The 15289-nt window shown below is 35.4% G+C and overlaps 1 protein-coding gene and 1 long non-coding RNA gene across 2 annotated transcripts; one reads left to right on the plus strand and one right to left on the minus strand.

Annotated features, from left to right (window-relative positions):
* Window positions 1-236: 236 nt before the first annotated feature.
* LOC102229431 (rod cGMP-specific 3',5'-cyclic phosphodiesterase subunit beta-like) lies at window positions 237-12669 on the plus strand. The gene is made up of 24 exons (XM_005810027.2): window positions 237-461; window positions 548-797; window positions 893-1204; window positions 2341-2493; window positions 3706-3795; window positions 3889-4029; window positions 4114-4188; window positions 4303-4367; window positions 4659-4725; window positions 4809-4856; window positions 5908-6057; window positions 6186-6329; window positions 7116-7181; window positions 7357-7506; window positions 7593-7700; window positions 7859-7968; window positions 8335-8422; window positions 8512-8612; window positions 8708-8815; window positions 8887-8950; window positions 9033-9107; window positions 10022-10105; window positions 10282-10435; window positions 10840-12669. The coding sequence occupies exons 2-24, from the start codon at window positions 639-641 to the stop codon at window positions 10890-10892; spliced, it is 2565 nt and encodes an 854-aa protein (XP_005810084.1). The 5' UTR covers window positions 237-461; window positions 548-638; the 3' UTR covers window positions 10893-12669.
* Window positions 12670-13179: 510 nt separating this feature from the next.
* On the minus strand, window positions 13180-14871 carry LOC102226273. The gene is made up of 4 exons (XR_312821.2): window positions 14796-14871; window positions 14212-14266; window positions 13389-13487; window positions 13180-13256 (listed from the first exon to the last, which is right to left on the minus strand). It is a non-coding gene; the product is annotated as an uncharacterized LOC102226273 (long non-coding RNA).
* Window positions 14872-15289: the final 418 nt, after the last annotated feature.

Raw genomic sequence — 15289 nt, forward strand, 5'->3', positions numbered from 1 at the left:
TTTTTTTCCATTGCAACTAATAGAATTGCTTCAACAATATTCAATTTTGATTTCATTAGAAGAATTAAAAGGGTGTTTCAGAAAATAAGCTTATCAAATTGTCCTGCTCGCCTGAATAAAAACATGTTAGAGTCCATATTTACACTCTTACTAAGACCACAGTTATCAGGAGTAGAGTCATTCTGGTCTGAATGTACTGATCCAGAGTGAAGGCTGGGTCCTTTGGCCCACATATCTGTTACTACATGATCAGCTGATGAGTTTAGCATAGGTAGATCCCTGCTAACCTTCAGCACTATATGCTGATGACAGAGGGATTGCTGGGATTCAGCCCTCTGCCTTCTCCTTAGGGCTCTCCCTCTTGCAGTCCACTCATCCAACTACACAGGGGGATTATTAACCTTTTTTTGGTGCATTTGAATGTGTTCACACCAATTTTCCCCAACCTGTACATCACCTGGGTAAGATTTGCTTCTTTTCCTGAGTCGATAAAATGGTATTTCGTGTGTAAGTTGTTTTGCTTATTTGTGGTTTCTTGTTGGAGAAGCGGTTGCTCCATTCGAGCAGCACTGGAGCTTTATTGAGAACAAAAGGAAGAGGACAAGGAATAGCTGACAGAAGAAGAGGAAGGAGGAACAATGGGTGTGCAAAAAGAAGACGTGGAGAAGTTTCTTCATGACAACCCTGAGTTTGCTACGAAATACTTTTGCAAAACAATGAGCCCTTCTTCCATATCGAAGATATCAGGATTCCCAGAAAAAGAGATTGACTTTGGAAAGCTGGAGGAACTTTGTCGAGTAAGTTATATATTTGATGATTTCTCAGGATAGAAGCAAAATAATCTTTGTGAATTAAAAAGAAAAACAAGATTATATTTCTCTAATTTTCAAAGGTTGAGGAAAGCCGAATAATGTTTGATTTGATCAAAGACATGCAAGAGAACATCAACATGGAAAAGGTGGTCTTCAAGATCCTGAAGCGGCTCGGAGCTCTCATTCACGCCGACCGCTGCAGCCTGTTCATGTACCGGCAGCGGAACGGCATTGGAGAGCTGGCGACGAGGCTCTTCAACGTCTCAACCAATTCAGTCTTGGAGGACTGTGTGGTTTCACCAGACTCTGAGATCGTCTACCCTCTGGACTTGGGAATAGTTGGCAACGTGGCCCTCACCAAGAAGAATGTCAACGTGAAAGATGTCAAAGAGGTAAAGTGGGGGCAGGGAGGTTGGGCATCAGTTTGTGAGTCAGAGCAAAAAGATGAACCAGAGAGAATTACTCTTAAGCTTTCAATGATGATGCACACAGCCTGAGACAGAAGCAAACGTAGCCAGCTGGACACCCCTCAAATTTATTGAATTACCATAAAGTATTTCAGTCTCAAAACTTCATATTTGTTGTCAAGCACTTCCAAAACAAGTCTTCTTTTAAATTTACTCATAACAATCTTCTGCAGAGTAAATAAATAAGGAAGGTAACAATGTCAGAAAATGTCAGATGTTCAAATAATATGTGAACTGTGCTACTCTCTTGACAATTTAACTGATAGATGACTAACCTAAACATATTGTCTTAAATTATCATTTCACAAAGCTGGAGCAAATAAGCGTTAGTGATGATGTTAATTATATTAAACTAAGCTCCATCCAACCTCGAAGCAGCTCTGATCAAGAGTCTTGTGCTTCAGTATTTGGCTATTCTACCCAATATAACCCCCAATTTAAAACCTTAAAATTAATATTTACAAATAATCTAAAAGTAAATAATACAGATATTTGAAGTCCTGTGAATTAAAAGTTAATTTATTTGATATCAAACATAATTTTAAATGTAGCATTTGAATTAAATAGAAACAAATGACATATAGAAATTGAATTAATTTGTATTTACATGTACATGTACAGTCTCCCTGCTGTAGACCTGAACAAAGTGTGGTTGTAAATCTCATTGTCAGACATAATCCATTTATTCTCAGATCGCATCATCCTCTGCTGTAGCCATGGATTAGACGCTGCTGACATTTAGTTGGCTGTCAGCAGGAATGTAAAACAGATCAAAACTAGTTGGTGTTATTTCCATGCAACCTATGTATTAAAATAAATTAATTGATTGCTTGTTTTCTAACCAAGTTTGTTAGACAGCAATAATGGCATTGGCCTATTTACTAAGATCTATTTAATATTCTGAGACGTTTTCTAGTTAAATATCCAAAGTACGAAGATCCAAAGTGCTTAAATCAGATGAACCACTTTTAAGAGGATAAGATTTTTCCTCCTAAACTCTTAATGTAGCATGAAAAAATGAGACTTTCACACGTGTTTGTGAATATGTTCTACCTTTTCAGAGCCAGTATTTCAGTTCATTCGTTGATGAACTCACAGAATATGAGACCAGGAACGTGCTGGCAGCGCCCATCCTCAATGGCAAAGACCTGGTGGCCGTGATCATGGCCCTGAACAAGACCACAGGACCACATTTCACTGGTCAGGATGAAGATGTGAGTCCACAAGTTACTGGTGGCAACAGCTGATGACTGAGTATCATAGCAGTTTGGATAAAATTTAATTCTTAGGAGCATTAGTGAAGTAAAGTAACCTAGTGCAGGTTCATGATGCAGGATTGAAACAAATAAAGAAAAACAGTCTACTATACCCTTTTAGTTCAAGCTTAATTTCAAGATTTTTGTCAGTTACATACAAAAGCTATTTTTGTAATAAAGTTTCATTTTAATGAACATATTTCTAAGAGACTGAAAAGCATACTGAGATTGGAATTTAATATATTTTATAATTATATTGTTGCATTCTATATGTATCTGTTAATTATTCATGTAGATGCTTATTTTATTTTTCATCTATTTATTTAATTTTGATCACTTCCCTATTCCATATTTTGTAAGATGGGCATTTGAATGAATAAGAAAAGAATTACCAATATTAGAAAACAACCAAAGGACATTCAAATGTTTTATCACAGTTGCAAACTTCAATGTATTTTATGTTATGTGATTTAACCAAGAAAAGTAATACGTAAATGTTAAGAGGGAGAGTTTTAAATTTTAGTATACAATAATAAATCTGAAATGTATTGAATCCCCTTAATTCTGAATAAAATTTGGTACAACCAGGTGTAAAGATGTTGAACAGTTTCAATCAGGGTTTAGTTACAAAATGACAGCCTACGCCTTAGATGGTAAAACAACAAACATACCAAGACACATTAATCTGACTGAGCTGTTTACTGGAAAATATTTGTTAGAGCCCCAAAAAACTTGTTGATATTTGGGAGCTCTACAAAAATATTGACTCACGTGGAAATGGAAAAAAAGCATGCCACACTTTAAATTTTAGTTGCATTCTGTACTCAGTGCATGTCTTCCCCATCCATGTGTAGGTTGGGTAGTCTGGGTTCCTCCCACAGTGTCTACATTTTAGGTATGATTGTATTTGTGAATTGTTGTTGGTCATGCTTATCTCTATGAAGGACCAAGAAATTATAGGTGACATTTTGCCCATCTGTAGCTGGAAATACGCACTAGCTCCTCTACCTACAACCAAATCTCCTTGGCCTTCAGAATTACATGCAACTTTGTGTTTCATCATATAAACATCTAATGTTACATCACCTTTTGTGGTTGTATTGTGACAAAATGTGGAATCATTTTAAAGAAATATGACATATAAATCATGTTCCTGTTCCTCTTTTATAGCTCTTTCTGAAGTACCTGAAAATTGCCTCTCTGAACCTTAAGATATTTCACCTAAGTTACCTCCACAACTGTGAGACACGCAAAGGACAGGTGCGGGCAAAAGTTAAAACAAAGGTTTGTCATTTCTTTGTCTGTATGTATGCTGCATTTAAATCGTGTGTGTGTCATTTATGTTCCTTGTAGCTGCTGCTGTGGTCTGCCAACAAGGTGTTTGAAGAGCTGACAGACATCGAGCGACAGTTTCACAAAGCCTTGTACACAGTCCGGGCCTACCTCAACTGTGACCGATATTCTGTGGGGTTACTAGACATGACAAAGGAAAAGGTTTAGTGTATATCTTTATTTTTTGGCCAAATTATTTTGTGTAATTTACCATGAAGTTATTGACTGGCACCCTCCTTCTTTTAGGAGTTCTTTGACATTTGGCCTGTGTTGATGGGAGAGCAGCCACCTTACAGTGGACCTGTAACTCCAGATGGCAGGGTGCATTGTTTTCTTTAACTTTTCCTATGTTCTCATCACTCATCTATTCATTAAAAGTCTCTATTTTAGTTCGGCTTTGGTCTCTATTGCTAATCTATTTAATTTACCCCGTAGGAAGTAATTTTCTACAAAGTTATTGACTACATACTCCATGGAAAAGAAGACATCAAAGTAATACCGTAAGTACAAGTACAACCTTCTCTTTTTTTATGGTTGGCCATTAGCACAACAGGTTGTTGTGCTAATGGCCAACAGTGGTCCTGGTCAGTGATGCTTTTACTTTAACACTTTTCAAATGAGTTTGAAAACTCATTTGAAAAATTTTCAAACTTCCAAAATGAGTTTTCTAACTCATTTGAAAAGTTTTCTAACTCATTTGAGTTTAACTAATAATCACAGATCAGTAACAGATTGGAAATAATTTGTGGTCACATCTTCTGACTTATCTTTTTTTTCAATTTGTCACAAAGAAATCCACCTGCAGACCACTGGGCCTTGAGCAGCGGCCTTCCCACTTATGTTGCAGAGAGCGGCTTTGTGAGTTTTCTTTTCAACAACTGCAGCGAGCTGCTGAATTATCTGAAGCCAAATTAATTAGACTGCTCCTTTCCGCCCTTCAGATTTGCAACATCATGAATGCGGCCGCTGATGAGATGTTTCATTTCCAGGTGAGAAACTTTACATGCCTCCAGGTGCTTCACCAAGCGCTTATTTTTGTAAAAACTTGATGATTTACAGTTTATTGGATGACAATGGCTGGATGGATGGTCGACCTTAATGGCAGTAAATGCAGCTTGGATAATAGTGTTGAATAAAAGGTTAACATGCTGTTGGATCGGTGGTTGCTGTTGGTGACTTAAAAAGCTCTAGCTGATTTGCTGTAACAGTAGAAAAGTTTTAGTATTAGAGAAAAAACACATTTAATAAAACATTGATTGAGTCAAATTTAACTGTAATATAAAAATACATTAATTTCCTTATGATAATAATGTACATTATATTTCTCTGGTAAAGATTTGTAACAGCTTCCAAGTACATTGGAAAGGAAATTGATGAATTAGAAAAAACATGCTGTCATGCTATTACCATGATAACCTCATACATTATTTATGGTGGAAAGTATTTGGTCATACAGGAAAAACCAACTCACCTGGTTTATAGATCACAAAAAGAAAGCTGTAGGAACTACAGCTAGTTGAATTTATAATGATAAATTAACAACAATATTGAACTTTGTTCTATGCTAAGAAATTAGAAACCATACAAAACGTCCTTCCAAACTGAATTTTTTTAGTTATTTAAAAAATAACTGCATTTGAGTGAATAAGAAAATAAGATATATTAACAAAAAAAAAAATTATACAAATATTTATTTTAAACTATTGTTCCCATCTTTAAAGAATAGATATATGTGGCATGATCATCAGTACTTTGTTGGCCATGATCTGCACCAAATTAATATTTATTTTAAGTATTATCTCACCGATCATGTTGTTTTCTTTTCTTTGTTTTGTTAAAAACAAATGTGATTGTATCTGTCTTAAACTAAGGCATCTAGCTACATTTTGGTCCCTAAGTACTTTGTTTGCTGATGCACTTAATTTCTACTCATTGACAAGTGTTTTGGAAATGTTTGGAAATTGCTGACTGAAATAAATATGAAATCAAGTTATACATACAGACAATTACAGACTTGATTGTGTTTTCTTGTCATCGCAGACAGAGCCACTGGATGACAGTGGCTGGACCATAAAAAATGTTCTCTCGCTACCAATTGTCAACAAGAAAGAAGAAATAGTCGGTGTGGCAACGTTTTACAACAGGAAAGATGGGAAGCCATTTGATGATCATGATGAAAATCTCATGGAGGTATAGCTAATCTGTCCTTGTTGGTTTGTACAATTGTAAATGAGTTTGTACAATTTCGTCTAATTACAAAGATCCATAAAAATTCTTTAATAATATTCTTTGAAAGTGTAAATTTTTCTGATTCCCAGGCTTTGACTCAGTTCTTGGGATGGTCAGCTCTGAACACAGACACGTACGACAAAATGAACAAACTTGAGAACCGAAAGGACATCGCTCAAGATATGGTGCTCTACCACGTCAAATGTCGAAATGATGAAATTCAGAATATCCTGGTCAGTGGTACTTTTACTTAAAAAAACCCACAACATTCTTATTTTCAAAGGCGCATTTTTACTTCAGGAATCCGTTAGATTACATGAATAGAAATCTACCCCAGAAAACGGCCCTGGTATAAAGACAGTACTTTTCATATTAACCTGGATGATGCTTTGTTGAAAGAGCTAAATTATTTTCCTCACATAATATTTTTGTTATTTCTATTTAATCATTTTGGATTTTAATCTGCTTAGGTTGAGATGCTTTAGCACTTTTCTAAGTCACAAATTGGAAAGTGGATTTTTAGCATTATGCTCCAGAGGAATTTTTTGAGCATTGTTTCTTGAAGATTAATTTCAGAGTAACTGGTGAGAAGGGATTGGCTGCAAAATACATGAAAACTAATTTGGAGAGACTTTCAATAAATTAAGTGACATAAAGCTATTGTGAATTTTTTGTAGTCTGCAGTTTGTTGTACAAAGTGTCAGCATTTTATTTATACAAGTTCATTCATCGTTGGCAAAAGTGAGTCAAAAGACAGACTAGAAACAGCCCACAAAGTGTTAAAGGTTCAGGGTTAATAACTGAAGTAGGATAATGAATCAAGGTTCTATAATGGAGACACACGCTAAATTAGACTAAATGGATGCATTAATTCTCCATTCTTCAAAAAGCACCATAAAATGGCTAGTATCTTGGTAGAAAAGTGTCAGTAATTTTGATTGCCTTTAAAATGTTTGGATTTTTAATATTTTATTCCTTGAGTTTTGACTGGTTTAAGTATATCAATGCAATTTTTCCAGAACACAAGAGAGGTCTATGACTGTGAACCCTGGGACTGTGAAGAAGAGGATCTTCTTGACATTCTGGTAATGCCTGAACTTGTGTAATTTGGGTTTCCAACTATAAAGGTTTCTTTTATTTAGGAAAAAAAACCTAAATAAATAAAATCAGAGTGTGAGAGACTACAGGCATAGAAAATATTTCATGCAAACATGGTTTTTATTCTCACTCAGCTTTCATTTTCTGGTGTCATCCTTTTAGAAAAAAGACCTGCCACGTCTTATCAAGAAATTTGAGATCTACGAGTTTCGCTTCTCAGATTTTAACTGCACAGAACTGGAGCTGGTGAAGTGTGGGATCCAGATGTACTACGAAGTCGGTGTAGTGAAGAAGTTCCAGATTCCTCAAGAAGTAATATAGTTGCACATGTAAACAACAGTTATTGTTGAGAGTGTGCGCAAAAAGTTTGAGATCTTAACTCTTTAATTTCCTCTAAGGTGCTGGTTCGTTTCATGTACTCAGTCAGTAAAGGCTACAGAAAAATCACCTACCACAACTGGCGTCATGGCTTCAACGTGGGACAGACCATGTTCACATTGTTAACGGTATCAGTTTGAATATTTTGTTTTCAGTGCAGTGCCCATTTATAAAACACTAAAAGAAAATGAACCAATTTTTATTTTAACTAGTTTAGTTGTAGCTTATTCTTCAAAACATAAATATTTCTACTTTGCACTGCATATTTATTTTGTTTTGTCCTCAGACAGGGCATCTGAAACGATACTACACAGACCTAGAAGTCATGGCCATGATAACGGCAGGATTCCTGCATGATATTGATCACAGGGGAACAAACAACTTGTACCAGGTCAAGTAAGTGACTACAGTCACACAGGATATCTCTTTCCACATTTAAATTGAATACTTTGTATTAAAAAGTTGTAACCTATTGTGAACTACAGGGAAACCAGCAAACTACTGTAAATTTCTTGTGCTTGTAAGCAAACTGAATCATAAATTCTTACTGAGCCAGTTTATTAATTATGGTTTAAGTTTTGCAACAACTCACCAATTTAAGTTATTATTGCGGTGGCAAGCCTGAGTGAAAGGCAATTTAAAAATACTTTTGAGTTAAACTTCTTAAGATTTGGCTTTTCACTTGAGTCAGACAAAGGCTCAGTTGTCATGTATTATGTATATGATATATTTAAGGATTTTCTTTTTAATTGAATCCAACAGATCTGGTAATCCTCTGGCCAAGTTACACGGCTCCTCCATTCTGGAACGACACCATCTAGAGTTTGGAAAGTTTCTTCTCTCTGACGAGGTAAAGAAATGTCGTTTAACCTAACATGTAGGCTACGTGTCTCACAGTCTCTGAATATACCGACCTCACTCTTTGTATTTCATCTGCAGTCACTGAATATCTACCAGAACCTGAACAGGCGGCAGGTAGATCACGTGATTCATCTTACCGACATTGCCATCATCGCCACTGACCTAGCTCTTTATTTCAAGTGAGTAGTGTCTCTCACTTTTCAGTCCAGTCTTGTCAATACATTTTTCTCTTGGTTAAAAATGAGTTAAAGTAATTCATCTTCTACGATCACAGGAAAAGAACAATGTTCCAGAAGATTGTGGACCTTTCAAAAACATATGAAGATGAAAAGAAATGGGTGGATTTCATGTCTCTAGAAACAACCAGAAAAGAGATCGTCATGTGAGTGAAATGAAACCAACTCAGGCGTCTACTGTCCAGTGGGTTTATAACCTGGATAATGTTTATTTCAGGGCCATGATGATGACAGCATGTGACTTGTCGGCCATCACGAAGCCCTGGGAAGTGCAGAGCAAGGTAAGAGTAATGACAATAAAAGGTTTAAACAAAGAGGGAAGCAGGTTGCTAGCAGATAATGAACTGAGTGTGTAATTTTCAGGTTGCCTTGTCTGTGGCGGCAGAGTTTTGGGAGCAGGGTGATTTGGAGAGGACAGTGCTGGAACAGCAACCTATTGTGAGTTTGCAAGTTGCAGTTCCACCAACATTGCATAAATGGGTGTTATAACAAAAAAGGTAGTACACTGCATCAAGGATAAATTCAGCACCAAATACAAGAATCTTGGATAATTATCGGCACCCTGCAAAAATGTTTTACAAAGATTGTAAAGAAATATGCATTTATTATACTATAGCATAATCTCACACAGAAAAAACAGATTAGTTCAGCAGGAAGCTTTGGATCTCTCACTTCCTTTGCATACACCTCACTGGCAAGAAAAAATAGGTTCTTGACTGGCTTTGTCACAGACTCAGTCATTTAAAGCTTTTAATTTATTGCTCTGGCTGTTAATGTGAGTTTATATGGACAAAAACTATTGTGTTGTAGCTATTTTCTGAGTTATAATGGCTAACACTCAAATGCTTTTCGCAAATGTTCTAGTTTTTTGTTTGTCCTATTTTGAAGACCATCTCAGAGAAATAGACCTTTGCATCACATCAGATTTAAAACTAAGAGATTCATGAAATTATAAATTACCATTTAATTCCTCAAAGCTCTTTCTCAATTAAAAAAAAAGTAAAGTATTAATAAATATATGCTTCAAAACATTTATTTTATAGTAATGGTTATTACTTTACTGGGCCTGAAACATGAGATAAAAAAGACAAAAAACAAAAACAAATAGGTGTATTTTCTTTTATTATTTTGTTGATCTGAGACTCTGCTTCTCCAATCAGAAATTAATTTATGTTAAACATTTTTACCCATATTTACAAAATGATGGTGGGAGTAATGTAGGTAATATCTGGGTGAATAATAATATTTATAGACAAGAGAAACTGATCGCCTGATAACTAATGAAGATGAAAGAAATTGCTTCCATCATTGAGTTTTCACTAACAATGATTTGATTCTGTCTTTTCCACCAGCCTATGATGGACAGGAACAAAGCAGCAGAGCTCCCAAAACTACAATGTGGTTTCATTGACTTTGTCTGCACATTTGTCTACAAGGTATTGCCTACAATAGGTCTTAATCTATACAATAGGTCTTAATCTATAAAACAGCAATGCAAGCTATGTTTGTGTTGATTTCATAGCAAAACAACGGGTTTGACCAAAACCCACCATCTGATGTAATTCTCATTTTGTTCCCCTTCAGCCATTTGTTCTTAATTTTGTCTTCTCAGGAATTTTCTCGTTTCCACCCCCAAATCCAGCCTATGTTAGATGGTATCCTTAACAACAGGAAAGAATGGAATGCAAAAAAAGAGGAATACGAAGCTAAACTCAAAGCCATAGAGGAGGAGAAGGCTGCAAAAGAGGCTGCTCAGGCAGCAAAAGGTAAAGTGATCCTTTATACTCACTGCTCTGTAACAAAAGTTTGTTGCCATCTGATATTTTGCACTTATGACTTAGACATAAGACCATGTACTATATAATCTCTGTAAGCCACTGTGGATTATGCCAATAATGCATGTTATGAGGCATGAATGTTATAAAAAGTGAAAACTCTCCTGACAATGGTTCTGTATTGTTGAAAGAACATCAGCCCTTAATTTTGCACAAGTGGTCAAGATTAGCTGTATCTTCAAACTTCTCTGTTACAAAGGAAAAAGTTGAAGGAAGAGCACTTATAAGACCAACTTTACATATTTGAAAAGTTTAATAGGAAGAAGCTCTGACTAATGTGTAAACAACTACACATGTAAAAAGTAACTTTTTTTATTTATTTATTCTTCACATAGCTGCTGCAAACAACCCGAGTGGTGGAGGCTCCAAGACCTGCTCCGTTTGCTAAAAGACTCTAAAGACAGTGGAAGCTGAGAATCATCTGAAAAGAAATATTTTGAATATTTTAGACTGACTGGCAAGAAAAAAGCTCTAAAATAAAGAAGTTGGATATGTTTGCAAAGTCCCAAAATACTTATAAGCTTCCCACAGTCATAGCGTCATAGCGCTATGGCATTTGCTGTAGGCGCAGCAAATGTCACAGTCAGACAGTGGGGAACTGGGGGGAGGGTTGTCCCATTGGACTGTCAATTATTGAAACCACACAAAAAACCTTGTAAAAGTCAACATTGGGTTAGTGTTCTCAGCTGGGCTGCGCACAGAATAAAAAATGTGTGGGGTTTAAATGATCCCATCTTTTAAGACCACAGAAGGGTTAAAGAGTACAAGTTTCAGTCAGAGAAGAAAAGCCTGAACAGAAAGAGCTCTGTACTTCAGCTAAAATAATGGGACATGGTAAAACATCAATCATTACTGGGACATCACTGAGCCCCTGAATCAAATTTTGTTGTATTTAACTTTAGACTCCTCTGAAAATATTGTTTTGCATTCTGATTTCACTTTTGTTTCAAATATGTTGTTTATCTTTTGAGAATTACTTTTAGGTACTTGACAGGTACAGACTCAACAAACTGTCTCTTCTGTACAGATAATACATTTTTGTATGTGTTTCTTTTGTTTGTATTGTTCCAGCAGATGTCACAAGATAATCACTGTAAATACTTTACATAGCCAATGGTAACCTTGCCATGTACCATATGTACTGCATTACATGACAGAGAAAATATAGCTCTATTACATTTTTATGGACAAGATCAGACTGTAAAAAGGCCTCTTAGAAAGTAGTACATCTACATCTTCCAGCAATTGTTTTCAATGTTCACTCTTTCCAGTCACTATTTACAAATGAGAGTGTGTTTACTTTGATTGCAGAGATCTACAAGTACAATTTGCTACAATTAGTAAGGCAACTTGCCATGTGGTAATCATGTGCAACAGATATGCATGTTTCCAATCAACACAATCTGTAGCTGCTTATCTGTGATGCCTTTATAATGTCCATATGGAGTCTGTATGTGTGTGTGAGAGAGAGCGAGAGAGAATAGCCTAGAAAACCTTAAATAAAGTGAGTAGATCAATGTATTTGGAAATAGATCCTGTTCAGGGACATTGGTGGGTCCAAGATGAAAACTGGGATTCAAATTCTTTTGCATTTTATCTATTTGGAATGAAATGCTTGTCTTAAAGAAGTAAGAGCAAGAAGCTAATAAATGGCTTTAAAAATAAGCCTGTACTATGTCATGCAGGCACTGCGTTGAGCATGAATGGAATGCAATCCACACATCGCAAAGAATGTGGAAACTATTCATTCATAAGATCAAGAAACTGAACTGCTGTACGGCAGCAGTGCTACCAACCATTCAGACTCCTGGCTCACAAAGCTGTTTCAGTCAAAACAAAAGAGTAACCTGACTTTGTGTAACGACATGTACATACTGCCTCTACACTTGTAAATACAATATCTTTAAAGGTGAAATAGTAGCGCTTCCAGAATTGTATTGCTCTTATTGAGCCATGAGTTCATGCTTGTTCATTTTCCACTTATTAAAGTGAGATCTGAATGTATAAGATAAAATATTAGGTATTAATGACACCTCTATGTGCTGTTGATACATCTGTAATATATTTATTGTAGTTACTTTAATTTAAAGCCAGCGAGTTAAAGCTTGCCTCATCGTCTGGTCCACGTGTACAATGATGACTCAAATAAAGCAAATGTATTTTTATGTTGTCATGATGCGAGTTGATTCCTGCCATTCCAAAGTAAAACTTTACAGAGGATGAAGCTGAATTTATTTAAAAGAAAAAACAAAACAGATTTTGTTTTTTTTTAACCAACAGAGGTATCGGTCCAGCTGTATTAACCTAGATACTGAGAGATAAAAAAAAAAAGTTTCAGCATTGAAACATGAAAATTTAACAGTCTGTCTGTGTTTTGTTGTCGTTTGTGTCAAACAAGATTTCCATTCAGAGTTCATAATGAAGGTTAGGATGTTACACAACAGAAGAGTATTCTGTCCACACTGCACTTTTTACTACTGGTCCCCGACCCTAATCCCGGGATTAGAGCTAAACTAGGCTGGGATTACAGCAGTGCTTTTCCAAAGGCTCATCTCTCACTGAAGGGCGTGCATATGTGCTCACAGTTACCTATTATGAACCTGAAATGTATTCACCAAAACATTTTGGTACAAAAAGGTCATTATGTAATATAAAAGTAGACTAAAACAATGGCATGAAAAATATTGAAGATTTTTATTGAGTTCATGATTGGTCCATAAGTAAGTTCATTGGAGGATGCTGTCAGAATTTGCTGCAAAGGGAGAAAAAAAGAAAATGTTTTTGTATTCATGTAAAAAATATTTTTTTGTATAAATACAACATTTAACAAAATATTAAGGAGACAAAAATGGAGAATATACTACAGAAAATAATTCTTTATCACCTTCTGACAGTTGTTTGTAGATGCGTTCCTGTTCCTCTCTGAGCTTCTTCTCTGCCTCCTCAACCCTCCTCTCCTCTTCAGCAATAGGCTTCAGGTAATCTTAAGGAGAACAACAATGTAGTCAATTGGAAGTGTAATTCAGTGACTGTAAAGTATCCAACTCAAAGACAGGAGAAAAAAAAACTTTAAAGAAGGATATTTGCTGTGTAAAAGAGTGAGATTTTAATTTGAACATTTAGTGTGAACTACAACATCAAAAATGCTATTTAAACATTTTTTAACTGATTTACTAGATAATTATTTCTTTAAGTATGAGGTCTCTAATCATTTTTGCTTTTAAAATATATTTTATTTTAAGAATTTACAGTTTATGATGATGCACAAGCAAGATTTTGCTCTGGTTTGATTTTAATCATGTTTCTGTCATAACAATTTATTGTATGAAATACAAACAGCTACAGCCAATGCTAGCAATTTTACAAAGATGTTTACCATTTCTTTAATAAATGAATAGAATAGAAAAATATATATATATTTCTTAGTGTGCCACAACAGAACTTTAAGTTGGGAAGCTTAATGATTAGAAATTTGTACCTGACTATGTTTTTGTTTTTTTGCAATATAATTTTCCCTAACTTTTTAATGCATAGCCAGTAGGTAAGTACAGCTATTCTTTATTTAAAACAGATGTCCCAAAAGGTTTGGACACTGCACCTCTGTAAAACTACCTGAAGGGAAAAAAAAGCTGTGAAAATGGACGAACAAAAATATATAAATCATTCAAACGCTAACCTCGGAAAAACAGATTTAGATTCCCACTTACCAAATCTCTGCTTCCCATAGAGCACACCAAGCAGCAGGGCGGACCACCTGGCAGTCTATATTGCGAAAAAAAACAAAAACAAAACAGAAACAAAGTTTTTTTAATTAGCTGCATGTGAGCCAAAAATGTTATTGATCATAAAATGGTTCTCAGCAGGTTCCTAATAAATGAAACAGCTACATTACTAATGTAGCTGTTTTGTTTATTTTATTTTTGTATTATTTGAAGGTTATTTTGACATGAATTTTGTATTTTAGGAGACACAAAACAACATAACTAATCAGTTTATCTTTTAAGATAACATTACATACATTTGGCAATGTACGTGACACATTTTGCATTATCCAAATGTGGAAAGAATAGAGTTACGAGATGTTCTGAGAAGCAAAACATTCACCTGCATTTCAATGTCACAGCTAGCAGGTATCCGCTAGCATGCTACCAAACAACAACCTTTATAGGTCGGTATATTATCTGTTGTTAAATCCTAAACGGACCTGGAGCTTCAAGTAATTTATCTAATTTACTCAACAGGTACGATCCGATTCCATGATTAAATAAATTGTTTTGTGTTGTGTTTTTACCTTGATTAGCGGTGACACTGCGAGTGGAGGAGCCATGATGGATGAGAACAGACCAAGACTTCCTGTCAAAGCGGAAGCAGTTTTTCAAAGTAAGTCAAAGGGAAGCTAAGCTAACACATATAGCCTGTTTTCTCATTTGGATTTTGCGCGATAAATGGGACAACAAACATTGGATTTGAACTTCAACAGCGCCACTCAGAAGTTTATATTCACTTAAGACTTGAATGATATGTTTATTTGGTGGTTGATGGTGCATTTGAATTGTTCTTGTCATGGTGTGGAATGATTTTAGCGTGGAAATGGTCAGTGAATTTCGAAAACATGACTTGGGTGTACAAATCTAATTTACTGTGTTTTTTTGAATTTACAGTTTTGTTTTTTGTTTTTTCACATCCCCAAAAAGTCAAAATTATGGCATGCATACATACATACATGATGGTCGTAAGTTAAAATATAAGGGATAAAGAAGGTTATTTGGCCTATCTAAACAGAAT

This window comes from Xiphophorus maculatus, chromosome 8 (assembly GCF_002775205.1).
Source record: "Xiphophorus maculatus strain JP 163 A chromosome 8, X_maculatus-5.0-male, whole genome shotgun sequence".
Taxonomy (NCBI): domain Eukaryota; kingdom Metazoa; phylum Chordata; class Actinopteri; order Cyprinodontiformes; family Poeciliidae; genus Xiphophorus; species Xiphophorus maculatus.

What these genes read in the sequence shown, in the direction of transcription:
- LOC102229431 (XM_005810027.2), top strand. Translation starts at nt 639, where the DNA reads ATGGGTGTGCAAAAAGAAGACGTGGAGAAGTTTCTTCATGACAACCCT. An exon ending in TCACTGGTCAGGATGAAGAT is followed by an intron (nt 2,494 to 3,705) that starts GTGAGTCCACAA and finishes CCTCTTTTATAG; the next exon opens with CTCTTTCTGAAGTACCTGAA. An exon ending in GACCTAGCTCTTTATTTCAA is followed by an intron (nt 8,613 to 8,707) that starts GTGAGTAGTGTC and finishes CTACGATCACAG; the next exon opens with GAAAAGAACAATGTTCCAGA.